This window comes from Ovis aries, chromosome 16, assembly GCF_016772045.2.
Source record: "Ovis aries strain OAR_USU_Benz2616 breed Rambouillet chromosome 16, ARS-UI_Ramb_v3.0, whole genome shotgun sequence".
Taxonomy (NCBI): Eukaryota; Metazoa; Chordata; class Mammalia; order Artiodactyla; family Bovidae; genus Ovis; species Ovis aries.
In genome coordinates, this window is record NC_056069.1 from 7858779 (window position 1) to 7882592 (window position 23814).

The following is a 23814-nucleotide window of genomic DNA, read 5'->3' on the forward strand; positions in this document are numbered from 1 at the left end:
AATGATTCTTTAGGGAGTTGCCCGAAAATAGCCCACTGATGACATCAAACCAGTTAAATGCACGTTTAACAAAAACACCAGCCAAGAACATGAGAGGTAAATTCTGTTAGTGAGAGCAGTGGTCCCTGAAGGCCACTCACCCCACGATAGATAGAGCAGCAAAATGTGAAAGCAGGGGACGCTGACATAGCACTGTCCTGAATCCTAGCACATGGACTGGCCCCTCTCCACCAGCACAGCCTGGGCTGATTTCTTCCAGCTTCCCCCCACCCCACTTCCCCCTTCCTGCCCCCCTCCAAAGGCATACAAGGAAAGCCCAGAAAAAGTCTAGTGAAGACCACCATCAGCGGCTTATTTTGAGCTACTTTCGATTCTGAGAACCGTGAAAGCTCTGGAATGGCTCGAACAATTTTATCTGGCCCTGACAACCCTCTTAAGAGTATCTATCCAATTTTCATTCCACTTGCCTATCACCTCCTCCTAATCTCTGACTTTATTCTCTCTCCTCCAGAAACTGCTTATCATGCTTAAGTAAACCAACATAAATAGAGTTTTTTTGACTAGTTGCAAAACTCCAATGCTTAACAGCCCACACTGCATTTCTGATCTAATCCTTCCTGCACACACCAGGATGCTCCCAAGAGAGGAGGGCCAGTGTTGATTTTGCTCTCTTCTGTCAATGTCCTGAGTGTCCTTGGCCTATACTGGACACACTATCTGAAGCAGAAGCACATTTTCTCAGCATTTTCCTTGGCTATATTTATTTCCTTACATGTGGAGACACTGGGTTTTGTATATAATCACTGTTTATTTCCTTAGTACATGTTCTATCTCCTGCAAGCAGGCAGCCAAATGTTTAAAAGCTTTCTACTTTAAAGCACAACTCAACAGAAAAAGATGGGAGATACAGAAAAAGTAGGAATACGTATTTCAAACAAAAGCAGAATGTGGTTTAACTCAAACTGAGTTTCTGAATTATCCCAAAGCTGGCATGCAAAACCACACTGACAACACAGAAAGCACTGCAAATAGCAACTTAATGAATGCACACAGCGAAGCAACATGTACCAGGAGAAGGCATTCTGCAGTACGGTCTCTACAATATTAGAGCTGCAAGACAGTATACTCAAGGGGTTACAGTTTCTACATTCGGCCCCTGTTTTAGATCTCAATTCACTATTCCATTTTTTCCCCTTTTTTATTTAAAGAATATTTGAAATGATAAAGCAGGACTTCATTCTATGTTGACAAGAAATGTTACAGCAGTGACCGAATAATGTAAAGAATTATCCACTGCGAAGAATTAACATAATTTGGGTTAGTAATAGACCTACTTTCAGACAGTGTCAGAATTATTACTCCCTAATTCCAAGAAGCTGGACACATTCAAACCTTTTTGTTGCTGACAAATTATTCTCCAGACAAGCTAAGCACATCTACGAAGCATGGAAACCAATCTCTGTCCAATTCTGAAGGTCCCTGTACCTCTGCTTGCTTCATGTTTCTGAAACATTTTGCTGTCGGTGATTTATTTCCCGTCCATGTGGCCAGCCATTTGTTTATTCTATTGCATGCCATCTGTTTTTCGGTAGAGAGGTTTCAAGTTCTTCTCATTCCCTACCTCATATCCCACGGAAAACAATTTATAATAGACATAGATTTAAATCATTTGGATTCACATGGAGCTGGTAACTCGAGCTGCCTTTCATTTATATGTGACAAATGTTTCAATGGGATTAGCAAATTGTGTTATTATGAGGTACTTAAGGAGACACAACACCTTTTTTTTTTTTTTAAATGATAGATGATGTTAATGGTTTCATTTGGGGTGTTTAACAGCAGTACAGAAGACTTTACTAAAGTTGTAGGAAATTGCCCCAAGAGACAATAAAGCCCTACCACAAACACTGTCCATGTCTTTTATTTCTGAGAGTCAACAAGGATATGTATCAGGATGTGGTCAGATCTACAGTGAAGAATAAATATCAAGTTGCTTCACTTTTCAGGGGAAAGTTATCATTTAACCCACAGATATGATAATCCTATCTGCTTCTCACATTTCGGTGACATCCTCTAAGCCCTCCACCCATGCTCTAGCTTGTCTCGATTCTCACAAGCGATGGAAGCCAGACTTCCCCAAAGAAAAGCGTATGCCGCAAACTCCCGCTCAGCAGCACCAATGTATTCCCATTCTAGGGCCCACTTTGATCTGCTCTAAAGAAGAGCCGACCATTCAGAGAAATAGCTTCTTGTGGAAACTACACAGATGACATGTAAAGTATTAATTACCATTTTTACAAGAATCCTTGCTGCTTTGGTGGAGAGGGGGTATCTGATGACAGGCCCCAGCCGCTATCCACAGTTCATGGTTGATATCTGAGGGTTGAGAAACGTCCGTCTTGAGGTCTACTTGATTTTCACTAGTCCTTACCAAACCAGAATGAGATACGCCTGGGGGGTGAGCGGCATCCTGATGGATATCTGGGGGCGTCGGTTTGTTCAAAGGGTTAAGTGACATTTGCACTAAAGCTTCATTGAAGAAGAATGAATTTTCATGACATAAAGTCTCAGACTGATTAAGTTCCATTACCTGTACAAGAAAAAACACAATAATTTCTTTAGCAATTTGCACCAGTTTTATAACGTATTTATTCCTAATAGAATTTAGCAATCAAGGCTTTAATGAGTATGGTAGAGGATATTACCCTTGACTCCCTCCTCCCATCCTCTTTTAATAAGCCAGTACCAAAAACTTCAATTAACAAAACATAGCATATCTTAAAAGAAATACAAATCAAATGAAAAAACCTGTGCAGTAGTGTTCACTGTCATGAAAAGTGTTTCTACTTTAAGGGAATATCATTCTCACTTTCGCTAAATAAAAGTTGAAAACATTCATGTATATGTAAGGTATTTGCAACAAATATAATTTAGCCAACTAGAAAGGAAAATAAAATATAACACAGATCATTCTTATAAGCTGATCAACTTCTACAACTTTATATACTATCATTAAAAAGTATCTATGTGCATACAGTACAGAAAAGTAAACTCCTGGGACAAATGAAATTGTCAAGAGTGTCTCAAGAGGGTGCAAAATGAAACACAGAACTTTTCAAAAGGTTTTATTCTGACTAACCATTAAACTATTCACGTTAACTGCCCCTGGTGAAAAATGGATTTTGAATTTACTAGGTCCTTGTGGCTCAACTGGTAAAGAATCTACCTGCAATGCAGGAGACCTGGGTTCAGTCCCTGGGTTGGGAAGATTCCCTGGAGAAAGGAAAGGCTACCCTCTCCAGTATTCTGGCCTGGAGAATTCCAAGGATTATAGTCCATGGGGTTGCAAGGAGACTTTCACTTTAGGTCAAATTTACAAAAAAGAGAATAAGCTTGGAATAATAGGTAGTATGCTTGTTAAATTCAGTACCTGTGCACATTCCTAGCTAATGATCCACTGAAAGGTAAATCTCTACAGAACTCTGAAGACCAGAGCACATCTGTCTTCAGACGTGAAACACACTCATGCCCAGGCAGACTCCAGGACAAAACTCGCCTCACTGGGACAATGCGATTCTGTATTGCTTCCCTTGGTACTGAGGGCATCTATCATGAGTACCATGAACCCATGATCCAGAAGTACCCAGACTTTTCAAATGTGCGTATGTCAAGAGGCATGGGTGTTGTCTCTGGAAGTTCCCAGCTCTTGCTCCCTACACATTGAGTAACTCTTGCGAGCTCTTACACGAGCAGCAAAAAGACAGATGTGTGTTCAAAGCCTCCCAAACCACCAGGACTGAAGCCGTCTTACTCTCTGCTTCTGCGAGCACAGGAGCCCCATACCTCCAGGGTTCCTGGAGAAAACGCGGCGGGAAGGCTGCTCTGCCGCCCGTGCTTCCAGTGGTGCAGCAGGCTCTGCTGGGCCCGCATCCTCTCCCGCTCCCTCTCCACCAGGCGCTGGCCCTCGCGCAGCCGCTCCAGGCTCTGCTGGTAGTCCTGGAGCTGCTGGTCCAGCTCGCCCCGGCTCCTGAGCAGCAGCTCCTCCTGCGCCCGGCACTCCCTCTCGCGCTCCTGCAGCCGGCTGGCCCGGGCCTCCTGCTCGCGCTGCTGCTGGTCGCATCTACGGAGCCAGCGGTGCTGGTCTTGCTGGAACTGGAGCTGCAGCTTGTGGGTGTCGGCCAGCTCCTCCTGCTGCTTCTCCAGGCTGCGGGACTTCTGGTCCTGAAAGGGGCTGCCTCGGAATGCGGGGCCCGGGGCCAGGCTCTCCCGCTGTTGGAGAACCAGCCTGTGGATCTCAATGTGGCTATCCTGAATGGTTAAGGCGGCCTGTCAAAGCAGAGGGCAAGAAAGCAAAGGCGTCCGTATTGTCCGAGCCGTGAGTTGGCAGCACCTCTACACATGAAAGTATGACCGAATGATTCTCTCTGAACACTTCTCTCCTTGCTGTAAATTACCTCCCGAGACTGGCCTTGGCACTTCAGACAGGCTTGTCTGCATTTCCTTACTGGTACAGTCTGAGATGTATACACAAAAGAAATAAAGCCCAAAAGGAATATTCTCTCCCTCCTTTGGAAATGTGGTTTGTTTATGCTGTTGGATAATATTTAAGCAAGTGTTCTGAGTAAGAATTCAGTCCATAAATTCACAAGACTGCCTTTCTGTGCTATGCCACATTATCTTTCTGAGGTCTTGGCAGTCGATAATTCAGGAGAACTTAAGAATCTATATAAATCTGGAAGTACCTTTTGAGTCTCCAACCAGAAATTACTTAAGCTGATGACATACGTGAAGACATAAAAGTCAACCATTTGGAAGCTTTGCTAAGTATCTTTCTTTATCATAGCAGTTAATATCATATTTAGGAGATATATAATTGGTAAAGCTTGTCTCATTATTGTTGTTTCTTTGTATTATAGCAGGAAGGTCATGCACAAAACACTAAACTGAAATTCACCTGTTTGATAGAATGCTAAAAGGAGGCTGGAATGATTATGCGGACATAGATACTCTAAAACCCAGAGGAAATTACCAATCAAATTTTTAAAAATAATTGTCTTTGAGTTATGGTATCTACCTATTAAAAGTTCGGCAGTATCACAGGAAATAACTACCAACTTTCGGAAGGATTCCACATAATAAAAACAAAACAAAAAAATGTGAATGCCCTTGGAAGCTTTTATTTTCAAAAGTTCCCATTGAAAGCACAAAGAAATAGAGAAGGGACAAATTGAAAATAGCCACAGACTGGGTATGTGTGTGTCCTGTGACTTGTTATAAGAAATTATTACCCTCCAAGGGATAAATTTTCATTTTCCTTTCCTAAAAATTTAACAAGCTATCCATGTAACAGGTGCTGAGAAGATGGGAATATGACCATTAGTTCTTTAAGTCAGCAGTTTCCTATACTCTTGAAGATTAAAGAATTAAAGCATACTTTAAATTAGTATTTGTTTCGGGACAAGACTCAAAAATGTATTCAGTGAGGTCTTTTGAAATGAAATGTTTCTAAATGTGAAAATCAATTAAAAATTGAAATTCACATGAATATTTGATTAATGTCTTTCAGTGGTTATTATTATAAAGAAAACAGTGATACCATTGAAAATAGGTCCTAATAACTCAGATCTTTAAATATGAAATAATAAGCCATTCAGGACTCTGCTGACCTGGCTAAAGCAAACTGTAGACTGTACATCACCAGCTAATTCTAACAATTCCTAAGGGCATCGGCAGAGTAAAACAAACAAACCAATAAATCCAATATTCTATATGCCAAAACTTCCATAGGCAATGGTAACTCTCAGGTAAGGATTACAATTAGACTAATTAAACACTAACATGAAGCATTTTTCATCTATGTAACATTTGGGATAAAACAACTCTCTTCTGTAGCATGGGGTGAAATCTGAAGATTGGATATTCATCTGCACATTTAAAGTTTATGTTTACATGTAAGACAGAGAATAGCACTTACTTTTCAAGCATAGGAAAATTCCCAATTCACTCTCTTTCCCTTTTTTAAAATTATACTGAACTATAGTTGGTTTACAATGTTGTATTAGCTTCTGCTGTGCAGCAAAGTAATTTACTTGTACACACATACCAAGTCTCTCTCAACTTCTCTCTGCTGAAGTGTGTCCTTTCCTTTCTGTCTTGCCTGTACCTCATCTCTAACTCTATTCTTCTAACATAGAGATCAAATTTCATTTTCATCTGATTCAAAAATGCTATGTAAAAAACTTTAATCATGCATGAGAGATTCAGCTTCAAAGGAGATGGCTGTGCCATGAACAGAAATCTTTCAGAGCACATACCCTTAAGCCAGCTCAAAAGCTTTGGTTAAGAGGACACACTATAGAGTTTGGTATTTGCTTCAACCTAATGTTGCAAAAACTAGGTCATTTAGGTCACCCAGCTTTTCTGAATCTTGAATCCACAGAGGGCTGCACTTGAGGTTGAAAAGAACAGACAGAACCTTGTGAGTTGTTTTCACCTGGCAAACAAGCCTGGACACTCAATGTTTTCATCTCCCAAAAGTTAATGAACTGCACTCACACTATATTCTTTCTCAGTTAAAAATGTAGAAGAAAGAATGTTTGCTTTATATGAGAAATTAATCTCTAAGAACATCTACCCCAGACTAGCATATATAATGTAAGACATTAAAGGTATTCCCACTAAATCTTGAATAAGACAAAGGTGGCCACTATTATTTACTATTTAATATTACTATGGCCACTATTAAGACATTTCAGAATTTCTAACCAAAGGAGTAAGTCAAGAAAATAAAATTAATTTAATTATTGAAGAGTAGCCATAATACCATTACTTTCAATTTTTTACTTTCTACTTTGAATACACCAAAGAATCAAAAAAAAAAAAAAAAAACCCTGCTAAAACAAAAATTCAATGAGTTGGCCTATTAAAAAAAATTCAATACTTGTATTCATACCAGCAACCAATATTGGGGAAACATAATGAAAAAAAGAATATTCTGTTCACAATAGGAATAGAGACAAATATCCAGGAATACACTTAGCAGAAAAAAAGTACCTACATGAAGACAATTACAGAGATTTCCAACAGAACATAAAGTAACATATTCTCAGTCAAGAGAACCAATTATTGCCAAAGTGCCAATTCTCCCCAACTTAATTCATAAATATAGTAATATTGTAATTAAACTACCTGAGTATACGTTTAAGAAATTTGTCAGAGTGATTCAAAAGCTTTTATGAAAGAACATTCAGATATTTAAAAGAGTGGTACTTATCTTACTAATCTTAATAGATAAGATAATGGTACTAGATCAAGAATAGGCAAATGATCCATAGAACATCAGAGACATCTTGATGCAAAGTAGTGACTCAATAACAAAACAGCAATGTAGCATGACCATCTTTTCTGATGAAAACTTAGTATCAGACTTTATTTTCTTTTAATAGTCAACAGATTTAAGATATGAAATCTGAATGACAATAAACCAGCGGGGGCAGGAGTTTAATTTCAGTAGTAACCAAAAAACGCAAATTAAGGTCACGCGCTACCTTGACTTATTTTCAAATTGAGGAGAAGTAGAGAGGGGTGCTAATTATTTCGACAATGTCTTTCAAAAGCCTCAAAAACTGATTTCAGTAATTTATCCTACGGACACACTCAGATATGTTCAAAGAGGTCAGTGCACAAAGACGTGTGCTATAATATTATTAACAGACAAGTATATGTGTGTTAGTCATTTAGTGGTATCTGACTCTTTGTGACCCCTTTGTGGCTTGCCACGCTCCTCTGTCCATGGGATTCTTCAGGCAAGAATACTAGAGTGGGTCGCCATTCCCTTCTCCAGGGGATCTTCCTGACCCAGGGATCGAATGTAGATCTCCTGCATTGCAGGCAGATTCTTTGCCATCTGAGCCACCAGGGAAGACATAAACTATGAGGAATGGATTAATTCCATAGGCCTGAATATTATACACCCATTAACAACTGTGCTATAGAGACAACTGATGAATAGAGAGGTACAGGCTCCAAGGGTACACACAAAATGATTTCTAAAAACTGGAGGGATACATACCCCCAGACAACAGTAAGTCTCTCCACAGAATCACAAGTCATTTTAGTTACATGTATCAAGATTTTTCTATAAACATTGCTTTCACATCATTTAAAAATATTTTTTAACTCACAAATTGAGCAATTGGATGTATTCCGCCTTTCTTGTGCAGGACTTAGGGGATCATCCAGCCACAGAGCCCTCATTTTTAGGGTGCCTGTCTTTCCTGGACAGACAGGGAGCCATCTGATGGTAGACCCTGTGGGCCACTTGCCCTTTTGTGCTCAGCCTTCGTCACAGTGCCTGGCCCAGGGAGGGTCCTCAATGAATGTTAGGCGGATGAACCAAAGAAACGATGGAAGAGCGTGTGAATTACTGACTGCCCCAAAGGCCTAAGGCCACATGTGGAAGTGAAAAGAGTTTAGGTGTGAATTTAAGTTTTCACCAGAAAATGTGAAGTCATACTACACTCACTTAAGAGTTTCATTGCAAACTTCCAGCCAGATCATATTCATCAATATTTTTTAAAGATATGAACTGTTTTATGGCTTCAGAGAAGAATGGTATATAAACCACAGTAATGGTGATGCCTCGTGATTACAAAACCAGGTGAAGCTCAAAGCATCAGCAGAGTTACACTTGGGGTAGAGGTGGAGGGTTGGTGTTCTTTTAAGATTATTCATTACCTCTCAAATGTTCTAAATTTTAAAGTCTGGGACTCATCAAATAAAGTGAATTGCATGAGGGAAAACATTCACAGGGTCAGAGCATAGTTACCTGAAGGCTATATAAGAGACGAGTTAAATTCTGTATCGCTTGTATAATCTGAAAAATAAGATTGTGAGTGTCAAGTTTTTAAAAAAGCATTCATTATGCACAAACAAAGAAAGGATGGTGACATATTTAAAGGATGCAGAGCTCACCTCTGACTGCAAAGAACCTGGGAAACTTCTATATTCCACCTAAAATACACAAAAACATAAATAAAATGAACACTCACTCCACTCTTAAAGGCTGCACTGCAGTGTTCCACAGTCTATGACCTCAGGGAAATCACTGCTCTCGCTCTAAAACTCTTCCATAGTGACCGTTTCCTCCCAGAAAGCTAAGTATAGAATTCAACCACCAAAAGAGGAAAGAGAGCCCCCTCTGGGCAGCCTTGGTATCTGAGCTGCACGGCCACTTCCTTCCAGATGCACTCAGCCCTCCCTTAAGACACCCAGGGAAGATGCTCGGGGAACGCTGTAGGCTCAAAGTGACCACATGTACCTCATGCACGCAGCGTTGTAAATGGTGCTCTCTGCACCCAGGCTAGTCTCTCGGGCCAGGCTTGTATCCTGGAGGCCAGGCTTGGAAACTACAGGTCATCATGCCCAGTCTCTAACTCACTTTGAGATTTGGGAAGTCATAATTGCCGCTGGCTGGAAGGAGAAACCAGACCCAGAGGCAGCGCAAAGGACAGCACTCAGCCGGCCGGCATCCTCCGCTGAGAGCGCCCGGGGCCCAGGCACGGGCACCTAGGAGAAGCCCTGGCAGCAGAGGCCGTGAACAAGGCCACAGGAGACCATGTGCTCCTTGGGGGGTGGGGTGCATCTCCACCTGACTCCCTGCGTCTCTCCCCTGCACACACTGAGAGCACATGCGCATAGTCAGGGCTTCCAGTTTTCAGAATGCAACATCTGTCCATTTGTTCCCTGTCTTTTTTCTCTCGTTAGGATGCAAGCCAAGGAGTAGCAAGATTTCATCTGTGTATTCAGTGCTGTGTCTGCAAACCTAAGAGGGCTGCTTGGTGTGTAACGGACACGCACATGCCATACTATAGATAAAGAATGAGCAGCTACTGTGTCCTCCACACATCACACTGAGGGGATCCTCAGAGTCGCTGCCTTCCAAGGGCCTGCAGCCGCCTGCACACCGCTTGCAGTCTTATCTGAGCAGCTTTAAATCAAACCTCAAGGAACAGTTCTCAGGTAACCTGAAACTTGTTACATTCAATTAGTTCAGGCTGATGAGGCCACTGTGATGAGCTAGCCTGGCCTTTTCTCCCTGCCCTCTCACTCCTCACCCCACACTGCCCATGAAAGCTTTCACTACCAAACAGCATCTCAAACAGGGGAAGGACAAATGATGGCTCATTAGAGCTGTGCCCCACCCTCACGAAGATAACAAGAGCCGAGAACTCCCCGTTCCATAGTGAATTCTGGAGTTCTCTCCACTCCTGGTTTAGTCCCTGCGCTACACTCCACTGCATTTGTAAGATTGTATGGAACATAATTTTTATACTCTATAAAAATTAGAAACACAGAAATGAATTGGATTTATGCCACATGAAGTCTCTTATTCCCAAGATCCACTAAGCTTGATAGGAGACAGGAATTTTGAAATGTCATCTTTTTAATGGAGTTGGCCCGCCACCTTGTGGGGAATGTGCATAGCTGCATTAGGTGCTTTACACATGGGATATTTTGACGTTTGGGTTACAAATCCGAAATTTTGAAAAATTTTTTCAGAAATGCTTTTTAAACCTTACCATATTAAGAAAGATAATTACAAAACAGCCATCATATACTTCTTTAAAGTGTGATTTCAAATGATTCTGCTCTATAGGTCAATTCATTTCTCAAAATGCCTTATTAATGGCAAAATTTTCCAGGTAGGTTCATCCAAAGAGGAACCTGGACACCTCCTCTCTTACCTGGGACTGAATCATGGAAGGGGAGGACTTTAGGGGTGGAAGCCACCTCAGCTTTCCATTCAAAACTAATCAGTCCTTCCCCGACTTCCCTCCTCTAATAACAAAAAAGCAGCTGGAAACTACAGACTTGAAAGTGAAGTTTGCCCTGAAAAGAGCAGAAGAGCAGGAATGTTTAAGATAAAAGAACTTAGAGCTTACAGCCAGAATAAGTGGAGTGAAATCTAATGACTATATTCATTCTGGCCTATGAAGTTTGAAAAAGCACTAAATCACAGCCATCTTTTCTATGGCTCTTAAAATATCTTTGATTCCTCAGTCATATGTAATATACACAAAAATATCTGTGAAATATAAAATGTTACATAATTTACATAAAGGCTCAGATGTCATTTTGCCACATTAACACACGGTGGTATCTGTAATGCACCTCATTCAAGTTTAGATAAAGTAACTCTTGAGCCCAGGTAACCCTGGGAAGGCCCACTAGCCACCTCCCAGAATCAGGTTCTTATTCCCCATCTCTCTCCGACATCTCAGTTTCATCTGATGTTAATAGGAAATTTCATTTTAAAATTAAAAGACTGTTGTAACCTATGTGTATAGTACGCACAAAGAAAAAGTGATGCCACAAAGCAAAAACTGATTAGGTTAACTACAAGACTATCAAAAAGGCAGGTGACAGTAAGAGTGGTGAGAGGACAACAATCAGAAAGGAGAGGAAGGTAAAAGAAAGTGAAGAAGCCAGGACGTTCCAAAGTCAACATTATTTCGGCCACTTTGGCGTCACCTGGCTGCATAAGGGCCTGCAAGCCCAGGACCACCTCTCAGCCAAGAGGTACTAAATGTCGTGGGTGAAAAGCTGGAGGTTTGCAGGGCGGAAAGTGAGACCAGAAGCAAGAGCGCAGACACACAAATAAACATTTGAGTTTTCAATCTTTTTAATAACTTTTCATTTGTTTCTTGGTTTACACCTATACGATATCAGAAAAGCAAGAACATTTTAAGAAAAAAGGCAGAAAGTTTAAGTACGAATACTGAAGTAGAGAACAATGCAGAAAACACTTGCGGACTATTCACTGCTGAGGACAGACCAGGAGCTGAGGTTGTTTTATTACACAAAGTAACCGGTGCCATTTACTAGCAAGTCAGTTCACAATACCTTCTCCCCCGCATCAGAAACCGCCAGGTCGGTTCCCACACCCTGGGTCCCGGCATCCACATCCCAACAGCCTCTTCCTCCTGTCCCTTCTGTGACTAGTGCTGGAAGCACATCGTTGAGACAGAAACAAAAAGGACATCATCAAACATCAGCCAGCGGACGGGGTCCTTGGTACACAGCTGACACATATTCCAAGGTAAGAAACATCGCAACGTCACGTGTATCGAACATTCTTCTATGAGGTGCTAAAACAGAGCAGAGTAAAGTGCAGAGTCCCTGCCCCCAGGGAGCTTACACACTAGTAGGTGCCAATCTGACCCATGGCATCCAGCGTTTTTACTTTTCTTTCTTTCTGGCAGAGAGGTGTCTGTGTGATGTCTGTGGGACCAAGACGGTAGGATTCTGCATCTCATTCACTAACGGGGAAAGAGGCCTGGGGAGGGTCCAATAAAAACAGGCACAGCAGAGGAACAGTGAGGCCTGGCAGGCCAGCTCTAAGGAGACAGGTCTGGGAAGCCTCCTTCAGGGCCGGTACAAGAGCAGCAGGCCATAAACAAGGGAGGGGGCATCCAATAGGAAGAATGAAGCGTCTTTCTAAGCAGGTGAAGGTGGCAAAAACCGCATGAGCTCAGAGTCATGAAACTGATAAGCTGTCCTTATCTCCAAATAACCTACTAGTAATATTTTTAATACTCTCCATGTGTGCTTCCTCCCTTACAATTCTTGCTTATGCTGTAAATTCACATACACTATAAATACTATATACTTAATGTATGAAAACACAGAAATATGTTTAGCCCAGAAATATGATTAAGTACCAAAGAGATTTCACTCCATCCATTAAATCTCCAGTGGTGGGATTTTATTTATTTATTTATCCACCCCTGTGAACTCAGTTAAAATTTATACCATGTTCATCTTGCACAGATTAAAACTAGACTTTCCAGAGCCCTTTCCCACACAGAATTTCACCGGAACCCTCCCCAATCAGGACCTCATGAAATAAATATTCATTTGTGACACTGTATTTTTCTTCCCTTGGTACTATCTTGGAACTTTATTTCTGATGAAGGAAATACTTTTTTATTTAAGTTAATTAAACAATACTTAGATCTCTGGAAAATGAGAGCCCTCTATAATCCCAAAGGCCTCTTTTATTACGAAAACGCTTTTGTTTATGCAGAAACTGTTTCAAATTATATCAGCTAAAACTTAAGTTCATTTTGCCCAAGCTGGTCAATACTTCCTCTATAGTGAAGGGACACTTTATAGAGATTTTTCTGGCACTCAAAAATGGTTCAACTCTTGGATATTATTCCTAACGCCAAAAGAATTAGCCATTCTCTCTCTTGTCCCCCTCATAGACATGAGGACCACCAGATAGGGAAAGAAGCTGACGGTGAGCCAGATGAAGGCAAGAAGAGGGGAATGGATCAGGTCTGTATTCTCTTTCAGAACAGACAAGAGGTCTTCATAATTTCACAGGAAGTAGATTTACCTGTCTACCTGATTAGGTATACTGAGGACTGAAAACAGAGGATCTTGCTTGGTCTGTAATCTCAGACTGACATGGGCCTAACTTAGAAGGACCCAGTCCTTGAAGCCTGTCATAGGACTAACCCATCCAGTTACAGACTTTTTGTTTAGGAAAGTGGTTTTCACCCTCATCAACTCTATAAGGAGCATCAAACTCCGGTAGCACTGTGTCCCAGTCCAGCCCCAGCACTGAACACCAACCTGCCCCTCCTCTACAGGAACCCTGACATCAGGCCGCTGGGAACAGGCTCTGGATGGTTCTAGCAGATGTCAGGGGAGATGACGGCCCGGTCTGATGGGAGGTGGGTGCGGCCTGTGCTCGGAGCAGCTGCCGGAGCTGAGCGGAGCCTCTCCAGCTGTCCCTGGGCTGAGGCTGAGAGCAGCAGATCCCTACTCGTATTTTTAGCTAGAACTTCCTCAATGGCATACTGAGGTTCTTCTTTAAAAAGGAAATCACCCAGGGCAGTACAACTCCCCTGACGAATCTGGGCTGTGTCGAAATGAAAAACATATGTGCACATTCTGAAAATAGAAACCCAGGATTAGATAAAGTAGAACCCAAGAGGGGAAAATAATTATTGGTGCTAGTTTTTAAAAATGTATAGAATTTTAAAACTGGACTGCTTCCATTCATCTCTTAATTAACCAAGGGATGCTGTTAAAGAAATTCTAAGGCAATTTAATCCGCCAATCTCTAGCTACTAAAAGACATCTTATCTTGAGCATAGAAGACCTGGTGGAAGTAAGGTTTTTAATCACCAGGATATAATGAAAACTATGTGCTTCTATCTCAAAAACCTCTAGAGAACTAAACATTTAGCTTACAACTACACATATGATTAGGTTTTGAGAAATTACTGAAATCAACTTACTACATTCTATTTTTCTGTATTTAAAGTCTTCTGACACACTGTTTAATAAATGAATCCCGACCTCAAAGTATACAACATTGATCAAGAATCTTTTGGCGCTTCTAAATGTCATGTGTGTGTACACGTGGGTGTGTGTTTACGTGTGTCTTGCATGTGTGCAGGCACGCATTAGATCCTAGTTTTCTGAGTTTGGTTTTCTCAGTTGACCATATGAGATGAAGGTAAAGGACTTACTCTTTAATGAACTGCAGGGACCCTTTTCCAGAAAAACCCCAAAACTGCAAAAGCTCTTGCAAGACTGCATTCAGTTAAGTCACAGCCAACACCAGGCAGGGCAGGGTTTGGGGAAGGCCCCTGCTTGCCTGAGTAACCTACGACTAGGCAGCACCACCTACAACTATTCTCTAAGTCCTGGTCCTTGGAACACCGGTGTCGTTATTTTAGGTAAAGCAGGCTAGCGTATTTATTCTCAGGTTTTTTCCTAAAGAACATACTCAGCACCCTCCAAATCAGGGCACAGCTGTTGCCTTCATTTTATGTGCCCACTCTGTGCTCCAGGTCTGTGCCCAGGCTCACTGCAAAGGCCACGTGCTCACTTACAAGCAGTAGACAATCCTGGTGCGTCCTGAGAATTCAGCACGTCCGGCAAAGCAGGTTCTCCACAACCTTCCTCAGGGGGTTGGCATGCATCGCTCATTTGGGAAGCCGTCACTGCCACTTGCAGACTCTCAGCTAAGGAGGAGGAAGAAAACAAAAGCCAATTTAAAATACACACACACACATTGTTTACTTACTTCAGGGGTTAGCAAACTGTATCTCGCCTGTGTCTGTTTTTATATGGCCCAGGAGCTAAAAATGACTTTTACCTTTGTTACAGTTGTATTAAATACACATCCATGCACAAAGAAGATTGTGTTCCCAAAAACTGTACATGGCCTGCAGAGCCTAAAATATTTACTATCCGGCCCTTTACAGAAAAAGTTTACCCACCTGAAATTTAGACCAATACTTTCAGTATCATTTTATGATACAGGATTAATTCAATTTTTTTTTAAACTCACAGTATAAAAATAATTCAAATGCAACTTTCAGTAAAATAGTATGCTTTAAAAAAACTTCCTGAAACTCAGTTAATTTAAATACAATATCAGGCATTAAGATTTTCGTACTTACTACTCAGAAATATTAGTTATTCTTCAAAAGAGAATTTCCCCAAACATGCCTTAAATAAAATACAGGTTCCCATTCCTGACTCTCAACCTACTGGATCAGATTATCCAGAGAAGAAAACAGAGGAGTTGAATTTTAAAGAGCACCAAAGGCTACTCTTGAGATCTGGTAAGACTGGGAAACACCACACCGAGAAAGGCAAGTTTTTAATGACAATGAAAAGTTTGCAATTAGCATGGAGAATAGTACAACTCTGAGGATTCTACAAATACTTCTAAACACTCTGTCCAGTGATTCAATTTAGCAACTAGTCATTGAGCACCTGCTCTGTTTGGGGGCCACTGAGCATCTGCTAACTAATAAGATGAGTTTGCAGAGGAGGAAAGAGACACACACAGCTAACTACTGCAGGGCAATGCACATCAGCACCAGTTCTACCACCAGGTATCAGAGCGCCACAGAATGCCCAGCAGCACAGGCTAAAACTGCGAGCAGGTAACTTATGTGATAAAGACATCATCAAGGATAATGAGAGGGCCCCCGGCTCATGTCAATCCAGCCTTTGGGCTTTATTTCTAAAACCTCTCTCATCTCCCTACTTGCATTGCCAATAGTCCTGGTCTAGACCAAGGCCCCAGCCTCTCATTGTAACCGCTTCTTAACAGTCTCCAGGCAAACTATTCTCCTTCTGATCTTGTTTTCCATTCATCAACCCTCATTCGTTTCAAGACATAAATAAGATCAGGCTACACCCATGATTAAAAGCTTCCAACAACTAACTTTCCATTGGTTTTGGAATAAAATCTCTCTCTCCCTCTCTCTTTAACCACAGTCTACAAATATCTGCTCCCTGTGCACCCATAACACAGTCTCCTCTGCCTCCTGCCACCTGCCCATCCTTCATTCATTGAACATGCCAGCTCATTCCCGATGTAGGGGCTACAAACACATTCTCTCAGCCCAGGAATTGTCTTCCCCTAGGTCTCCAGACAGTTGGCTTCTCATCAGTCAATTCTCACCTCAAAACATAACCTCAGAGAGTCTCCCCTGACCTCTCTACAGTAAAGCCTTCCCCTCATCCAATCCCATTATCTCATTTTCTTGCGGCTTTCTGAAATTACCTTGTTTCTTTGTATATTGTTTACTAGAGATTTTTATGAAAGCATTACTCTTTCCTCAGTTGGCACCAACAATAGTGCACATGGTTCAGTTCAGCTGCTCAGTCGAGTCTGACTCTCTGTAATTCCATGGACTGCAGCACTCCAGACCTCCCCGTCCATCACCAACTCCCGGAGCTGCTCAGACTCATGTGCATTGAGTCGGTGATGCCATCCAACCATCTCATCCTCCGTCATCCCCTTCTCCTCCTACCTTCAATTTTTCCCAGCATCAGGGTCTTTTCCAATGAGTCAGCTCTTCACATCAGGGGGCCAAAGTATTGGAGTTTCAGGTTCAGCATCAGTCCTTCCAACGAATATTCAAGACTGATTTTCTTTAGGACTGACTGGTTTGATCTCCCTGCAGTCCGAGGGACTCTCAAGACTCTTCTCCAACACCACAGTTCAAAAGCATCAATTCTTCGGTGCTCAGCTCTCTTTATAGTCCAACTCTCACATCCGTACATGACTACTGGAAAAACCATAACTTTGACTAGACAGACCTTTGTTGGCAAAGTAATGTCTCTGCTTTTAATTTGCTGTCTAGGTTGGTCATAGCTTTTCTTCCAAGGAGCAAGCGTCTTTTAATTTCATGGCTCCAGTCACCATCTGCAGTGATTTTGGAGCCAAAAAAAAAAAAAAAAGTCTGTCACTGTTTCCATTGTTTCCCCATCTATTTGCCATGAAGTGATGGGACCAGATGCCATGATCTTAGTTTTCTGAATGTTGAGTTTTAAGCCAGCTTTTCACTCTCCTCTTTCACTTTTATCAAGAGGCTCTTTAGCTCCTCTTTACTTTCGGCCATAAGGGTGGTGTCATCTGCATATCTGAGGTTACTGATATTTCTCCTGGCAATCTTGATTCCAGCTTATGCTTCATCCAGCCCAGCATATCACATGATGTATTCTGCATATAAGTTACATGAGCAGGGTGACAACATACAGCCTTGATGTACTCCTTTCCCAACTGGGAACCAGTCTGTTGTTCCATGTCCAGTTCTAACTGTTGCTTCTTGACCTGCATATAGATTTCTCAGAAGGCAGGTCAGGTGGTCTGGTATGCACATGGTAGGTAAATGCTTAATGAACATCTGATGAATGAATGAGTGAGAGACTCTCCATCAGTGGACTCCACTTTAGATCACCTCTATGCCCTCCTCAGGCTTTCCAGGTAGCTCAGCTGGTAAAGAATCCATCTGCAATGCAGGAGATCCTAGTTTGATTCCTGGGTCAGGAAGTTCCCCTGGAGAACAGATAGGCTACCCACTGCAATAATCTTGGGCTTTCCTGGTGGTTCAGACACTGCAGAATCCACCTGCAATGCAGGAGACCTGGGTTCGATCCCTGGGTTGGGAAGATACCCTGGAAAAGGGCATGGCAACCCACTCCAGTATTCTTTTTTTTCTCCACTCCAGTATTCTTGCCTAGAGAATCCCCATAGACAGAGGGGCCTGGTGGGTACAGTCCATGGGGTCGCAAAGAGTCAGAGATGACTGAGCGACTAAGCACACGTGCCCTCCTTAAGAGCTCAGTTTCCTCAACCATGAGACAGACGCCACAGATTCCATGATTTCTAAATCCTCTTCCAGAGGTAGTGTTCTGAGATTTCTAAGACAGAACTTACCAAATGTTTTCTGCAAACAACCAGAGAGTAAATATTTTAGGCTTTGCGGGCCTACTGCAACTATTCAGTTACCTGTTGCAACTATTCATCTTTGCCACTGTAGCCAGGAAGCAGCCACAGACAATAGGAAATGCATGGGCGTGCCTGTGACCCAACAGAACTGTTGCTATAAAAACACGTGGTGGGAGGCGGGACGCATTTAGTCTGTAATTTATCAACCCGTGTGCTGAATGACGGCATCCCCTGTGGTGGCTTTTTTATCTCCCAAGCCCTCCGTCCCTATTGTGACTTCCAGTCTATTAGCCCTATTTCCTCCCTAAACCTGTTTTTCCTTTGAATTTTATGCCACCAGATTACACCACTTACTGGCCCTCCTGGTTGTCGACAATTCATCTACAGATTCTCAAACAACACGGCACCTGGCGTAAGTCCTCTCCCCTCCCCCAATGTTACTCTTGTCAAAATTCTCTGTCATTGCAACTCTATGAACACAGTCCTCCAACACCCTGGCCTCTCATCTCCCTAACTTTTTCCCCTTCGTTGACCTCGTCCTCCACTCTACCTCAGCCAGCAACTCCCGCGGGTATGCCCTAGACTCTGTTATTCTCCACACTGCGCTCAGAGGGCTCCTTTAAAAACACAAATCAAGACATTCCTCTACTCAAAACTCTGTACTGCTTCCCATGTCACTCACAATGAAATTCAAAGCACTTAACCTTGATCTCATCTATGTGACCCGCGTCCTAGGTGCTCTAGCTCATCTCCTGCCACTCTCCACCCCTATTTCACTCCACCTGCCTGTCCCCTTCGCTGCTCCTCAAACAAGCTGGGTGCTCGCCTGCCTCGGGGCCTTTGCACCTGCAGTTCTCCAATCTGGAACATTCTTTCCCCAGTTGTCTACTCTGCTTTCTCACTTCCTTCTTGTCTGCTCACATATCACCATATCAAAGAGCCCTTCCCTGGTCATCCTATCAAAAACAGAACCTTCCCAACCCCATTACTCTCTATTCCCCTTATCCTTATTTTCCTTCATAGCACTTGAACCAAACTGACATTTTTTTTAAAAACATATTTTGCTGTTTCCGGAATCAGTAAGGACTCTGTCTCTGAATAATAAGGATTTATTCTGCTGTATCTTCAGCTCCAAGACCACAACACGTGGCACATAGTAGCTGCTTAATAAACATTTTGGGAGTCTGTTGAGAAAAATCCTTTTGGAAGCAACTTACCCTCTTTCAGTGCTGCGGCCAGTAATGAGGCTGCCTGGGGAGACTCTCCGGGGTCTGTTTGAATGAGGAGGTGGGGCTCTAAATGGACATCCTGATATCCACTCAGTTCTCCAAGTTTCGCGTAGATATGCAGCTTCTCTTCCAAATACGTGCAAATTTGTTGATCTTGGTTACTGAGTATTTCTAAGAAATAGTAGTTATCATTGAAAATTATCACATGAATGCAACAAATGAAAACCCAGGCTCTAAGACAAAAATGTTGCTAATTAGCAAGCAGGACGGTTGAACAGGTCAAGTACAAGTCATTGGGTGGGACAAACATAGATTCAAATCCTAACTTTCTATTTGGTGACTGTAGCTTCCAGCAGATGATTAAACATCTTCCACTGTCTCTTCTGTAAATTTGTTGTACCCAATAAATATTCGTTTCCTTTCCAATTCCCCTAATTCCAGAAAACCTTGCAAAGCCAATCTCTGTTTATTCAGGCTGTTTTCTATTAAGACTAAACATGACGCTCAGGAATGAAAATTGAGGCTGCACTGTCCATGATGAGCGCTTCCCACAAGGGAAAACAATGCCAGGGCTGGAAGGCTCGGCCTTCAGCCAGTCCTGGGCAAAACCAAACATACCGGTTTACGTTTTTGGTTTCTCAACATCCAATTTCTTTAACCATCTTCACATGCATCGTCTTCCTCTAATTTCAGCATGTCACAGAATTCTTAGAGCTTAAAGGGACCACAACCAGCAGCGAATCCAGGGCTTCTCAGTCTGCCTCAGAATCATCAGAGGGGAGTTTAAAATACTGGCGCATACAGCCCACTGCCCTCAAATTCTGGGTGAGTTGGCTGAGGGTGAAGTCCAGGCATCAGAATTTTTAAAGACCTCTGCAAGTGACTCTAATGCCCAGTGAGAGGTGAGAATCACTGAGCTCATTTAATTGCGTTATTTCACAGATTTGGAAACCAAGGACCAGAGCTACTGTGGTCCTTGTCCAAAGTCAGTCCACTGTGGCCTATTAGTGCTGGGATCTAAAATCAAAACACTAGACAAAGGGGTTTCCCTGGTGGCTCAGTGGTGAGGAATCCACCTACCGATGCAGGAGACACGGGTTCGATCCCTGGTCCAGGAGGAGCCCACGTGCCATGGAGCAACTAAATCCACGCGCCAAGACCCCTGAGCCTGCTGCGCTCTAGAGCCCGTGCTCTGCAACCAGAGAAGCTCCTGCAACGGCTCCTCTCCACCCAGGAAATCTGTACGCAAAATTCAAACCCAAACACCACAACCAGAGAGCAGCCCCCACTCAGCACAACTAGAGAAAAGCCTGGGCAGCAACAAAGGCCCAGCACAGCCAAAACTAAATTAATTAACTTTTAAAAACACTGGACAACAGCTCCCATGCCTACCTGCACCATACTGCCCACAGCTACTGTCATGTTACATGCAGAATTTTAAACATATATATTTTAACCACTAAGGAGGAAGAGGTAGGGAGTCATTTTATTTGAGCACTTCTAGTGACAATATATATTAATATATATACATTTTTTGAGAGCAGTCAGGGTGGGCCTTGGGTGCACAAAATTGATTATTTAGTCCTGAACTCCTATTCACGCCACCTGGGCTTTCCCAGTCTCCAAGGACAACCGCGGGACCAGGAACGCGAGGCACCTGCACTGTACCTTGACATTGCTGAATCTTCGCCACTCTGGCTTCAGCTTTCCTCCTCTCTTCATCAGACTCACTTGTCCTTCCCCCTTCTTCTTCTGGGCAACTTTAAAAGACAACAGTCAAGAGAGACAGCTGAAACCATACCCAGGTCTCTTTAGATTCATTAGACAGACATGGGAACTTGGCAGAATTATTCAGAAAAGAAAAGTTCAGCATAAAAAGAATTCATCCTGCCCCCTGGCCAAGAGATTTGGTTTTCTTGAGTATATAATGGAGCTTGAATAATGTAAGAGAGCTTTCAAAGTGAGCAGTTTAGGATGACTCAAATATTCCAACACACACACACATACACAAACATATACTTATACACATACAATACCAATGCCAGGAGTAGGTACAATTAAAAGAATACTTTTTGCTTTCTACTGCATTTGGGTATTTCCATTCTCAGTGAGGGTAAGCATAGAGAGACTAGAGGCGGATGGAGGTAGGGTGCCAGGCTAGGTGGAGTGCAGTGGAGGTGGAGGAATTTTATACATCTTTCAAGATCTAGTCAAATTACCATTAAGAATGATCACCCTCACACCCCCATTTATAAAAACTGTCACAGCACCAGCAATGAGGGGTCAGCTGATACAGATCCACTGGTCTAAAAATGTTTATTGAATGAATTCCCAATTATGGACACACAAAAACAGAAGACATGGTCCCTGCCCTCAAGGAGCTTCCAATCTAATAACCAAACATATATACATAAATAAAATAATAGCTACAAGGCAGTAGCAGGTATCAAGCATCAAATAAATGCTTTGGGAGCAGGTATTAAGGAATTTCAGGTTAGGAAGAGACCAGTGGAACTGAGGAGGTCTTCATGAAGATGCTGGGTCACAGCTGCACCAAGATGGGCGGGAGTCACACAGGCAGAGGGAGACGGGGCGTTACATGCAGGGAGGCGTGGAGAACAAAGATGCAGGTGAGGGACTATGGCAGGCGGGAGCAGGGTGCAGGGAGCAGACCCTTCTAGCTGAGGCTGAGCTTTCATGCAGGGGAGACATGGTTAGATTATTTTCCCCAACAGAACAAGTCCATTCCCACAACAGTGGACAGAAGGAAGCGCTACCTTTCTACTGCCTGTTGGATCCGTCTCATCCAGGTATTTCTTTCCTCCTTGGAGTTGGTATGGATTTCATACATCTCGGGACCAGCAGATGAAGCGCTGATCAAAAACATTCCTCTCTCCTCATTTGCAACTTCCCTAGCAATGAGCTTCTGAAGGGAAATAACTGAGGGCTTCTGATCCTACAGAAAACAGGATGAGGTGCAGATGAAACAGTATCCTACTTGAAGGAAGGGTCTCACAAAACACCATAGCTAACGAAAGAGACAGTATTAGGGAAGTATCTCACTGCAGCCTTTCCGGAAGAGCTGTGGAGGTGGGTAAGATCTCCAAGGAAAAGGGTAAGGTGAAGAGCAGATGGAAAACGAGGATGCAAGAGAATGTCCTTAGGAACTGATGACTTTAAAAGGTATCATTTAAAAAGAACAATCAGAGCAGTAAGAAAAAATATCAAAAAAGGCAGTAGTGAGGGATACAGAGACTTTTCTAGAAGGGCATGGAAACAGTGTATCAAATATTATGACTAGATTAAGAGGGCTGGAAGACCCTTGGCTTTAGCTTAACAGCAACACTGTTTTAACAAGGTAATGCGTACAGAACCCCAAGCACCAAAGAGAAATCTATTAAAATGAAAGATAAGCAAGGAGAGGCAAGACTTCAGATTCTCCAGGACCAACGTCTCCTGCTACCACAGCACCAAAGCACAGAGGCTCACTCCCTCGTGCAAATGCCTCCTGTTCTCACCAACAGATAGGTGAGCTCTTGGTGAGCAGACGTGGGTCTAATTCATCTTCAGATACCTAACGCATTGTTTTGAATAAAGTAGGCAACTCAGTAAATGTTTGTAAAACTCTGTCTGGCATAATTCCATCAGACGGAAATAGGAACAGAGTCTAAAATTTGGCTGATTAAATCACTTTTCCTATCAACATTTCCTGTGATCCTTCAGGGCCTCCTAAGCACTGAGGATTCAAAGATGAATAAAAAACACGGAGAATGCTAATTTTGGTAGGTAGTTATAGTTGAACAAATGGCCAAAAGAATGCCTACACGATGAACAGTTTGGGGGCTAAATATGAAGAATCTTCTTTGGTTTGTGGCTTACACCACTGTTTACAGAGCTGGCTGCAGCACGCAGCTTTGCTTCTGCCTCGGGAACCAAGAGACGCCTTTATCCAGAACACGCCGCTCCAGCCCTCCCTGCTGACTCCTTAGTGCTTGCCTATTTTCCCAGCATCATCCAGCTTCACCACATCTGAAGTTGCATGCAAGGGTATGACCAGAGGATCACTTCACTCTGTCTTCATCCAATTCTTAAGAGAAGCAAACACAAGAAACCAACCCATCATGGGACAAACCCCTGGTCTACTCGGTCTTGGGTGCTGCCTCTGCTCATGGAAGTCAAAGCTGCTTTGGGCCAAAGCTTTTAGAATGCTGCACTTTCTAATCAGGGAGCACCTGTGAGCATGTTTAATATCCCTTACTCAATTATGGGTTTACTATATAAGACCTTATCTACCTTCCTTCTTGCAATGCT

General features: G+C 42.6%; 1 protein-coding gene across 9 annotated transcripts in view; it reads right to left on the reverse strand.

The window, feature by feature from the left end:
* Positions 1 to 23814, reverse strand: part of ARHGEF28 (Rho guanine nucleotide exchange factor 28) — a 350771-nt gene that overhangs the window by 39129 nt on the left and 287828 nt on the right. For 8 of the 9 annotated variants that reach the window (XM_060400313.1, XM_060400314.1, XM_060400312.1 and 5 more), the window contains 10 exons: positions 22281 to 22459; positions 21172 to 21263; positions 20584 to 20742; positions 19492 to 19674; positions 14913 to 15044; positions 11905 to 12005; positions 8974 to 9012; positions 8828 to 8875; positions 3844 to 4326; positions 2290 to 2590 (listed from right to left, as the gene is read on the reverse strand). In XM_060400313.1, coding sequence (XP_060256296.1) covers positions 2290 to 2590; positions 3844 to 4326; positions 8828 to 8875; positions 8974 to 9012; positions 11905 to 12005; positions 14913 to 15044; positions 19492 to 19674; positions 20584 to 20742; positions 21172 to 21263; positions 22281 to 22459 — 1717 coding nt within the window. The remainder of the gene's footprint in view (positions 1 to 2289; positions 2591 to 3843; positions 4327 to 8827; positions 8876 to 8973; positions 9013 to 11904; positions 12006 to 14912; positions 15045 to 19491; positions 19675 to 20583; positions 20743 to 21171; positions 21264 to 22280; positions 22460 to 23814) is intronic. The other variant, XM_042233688.2, reaches the window with a different exon arrangement.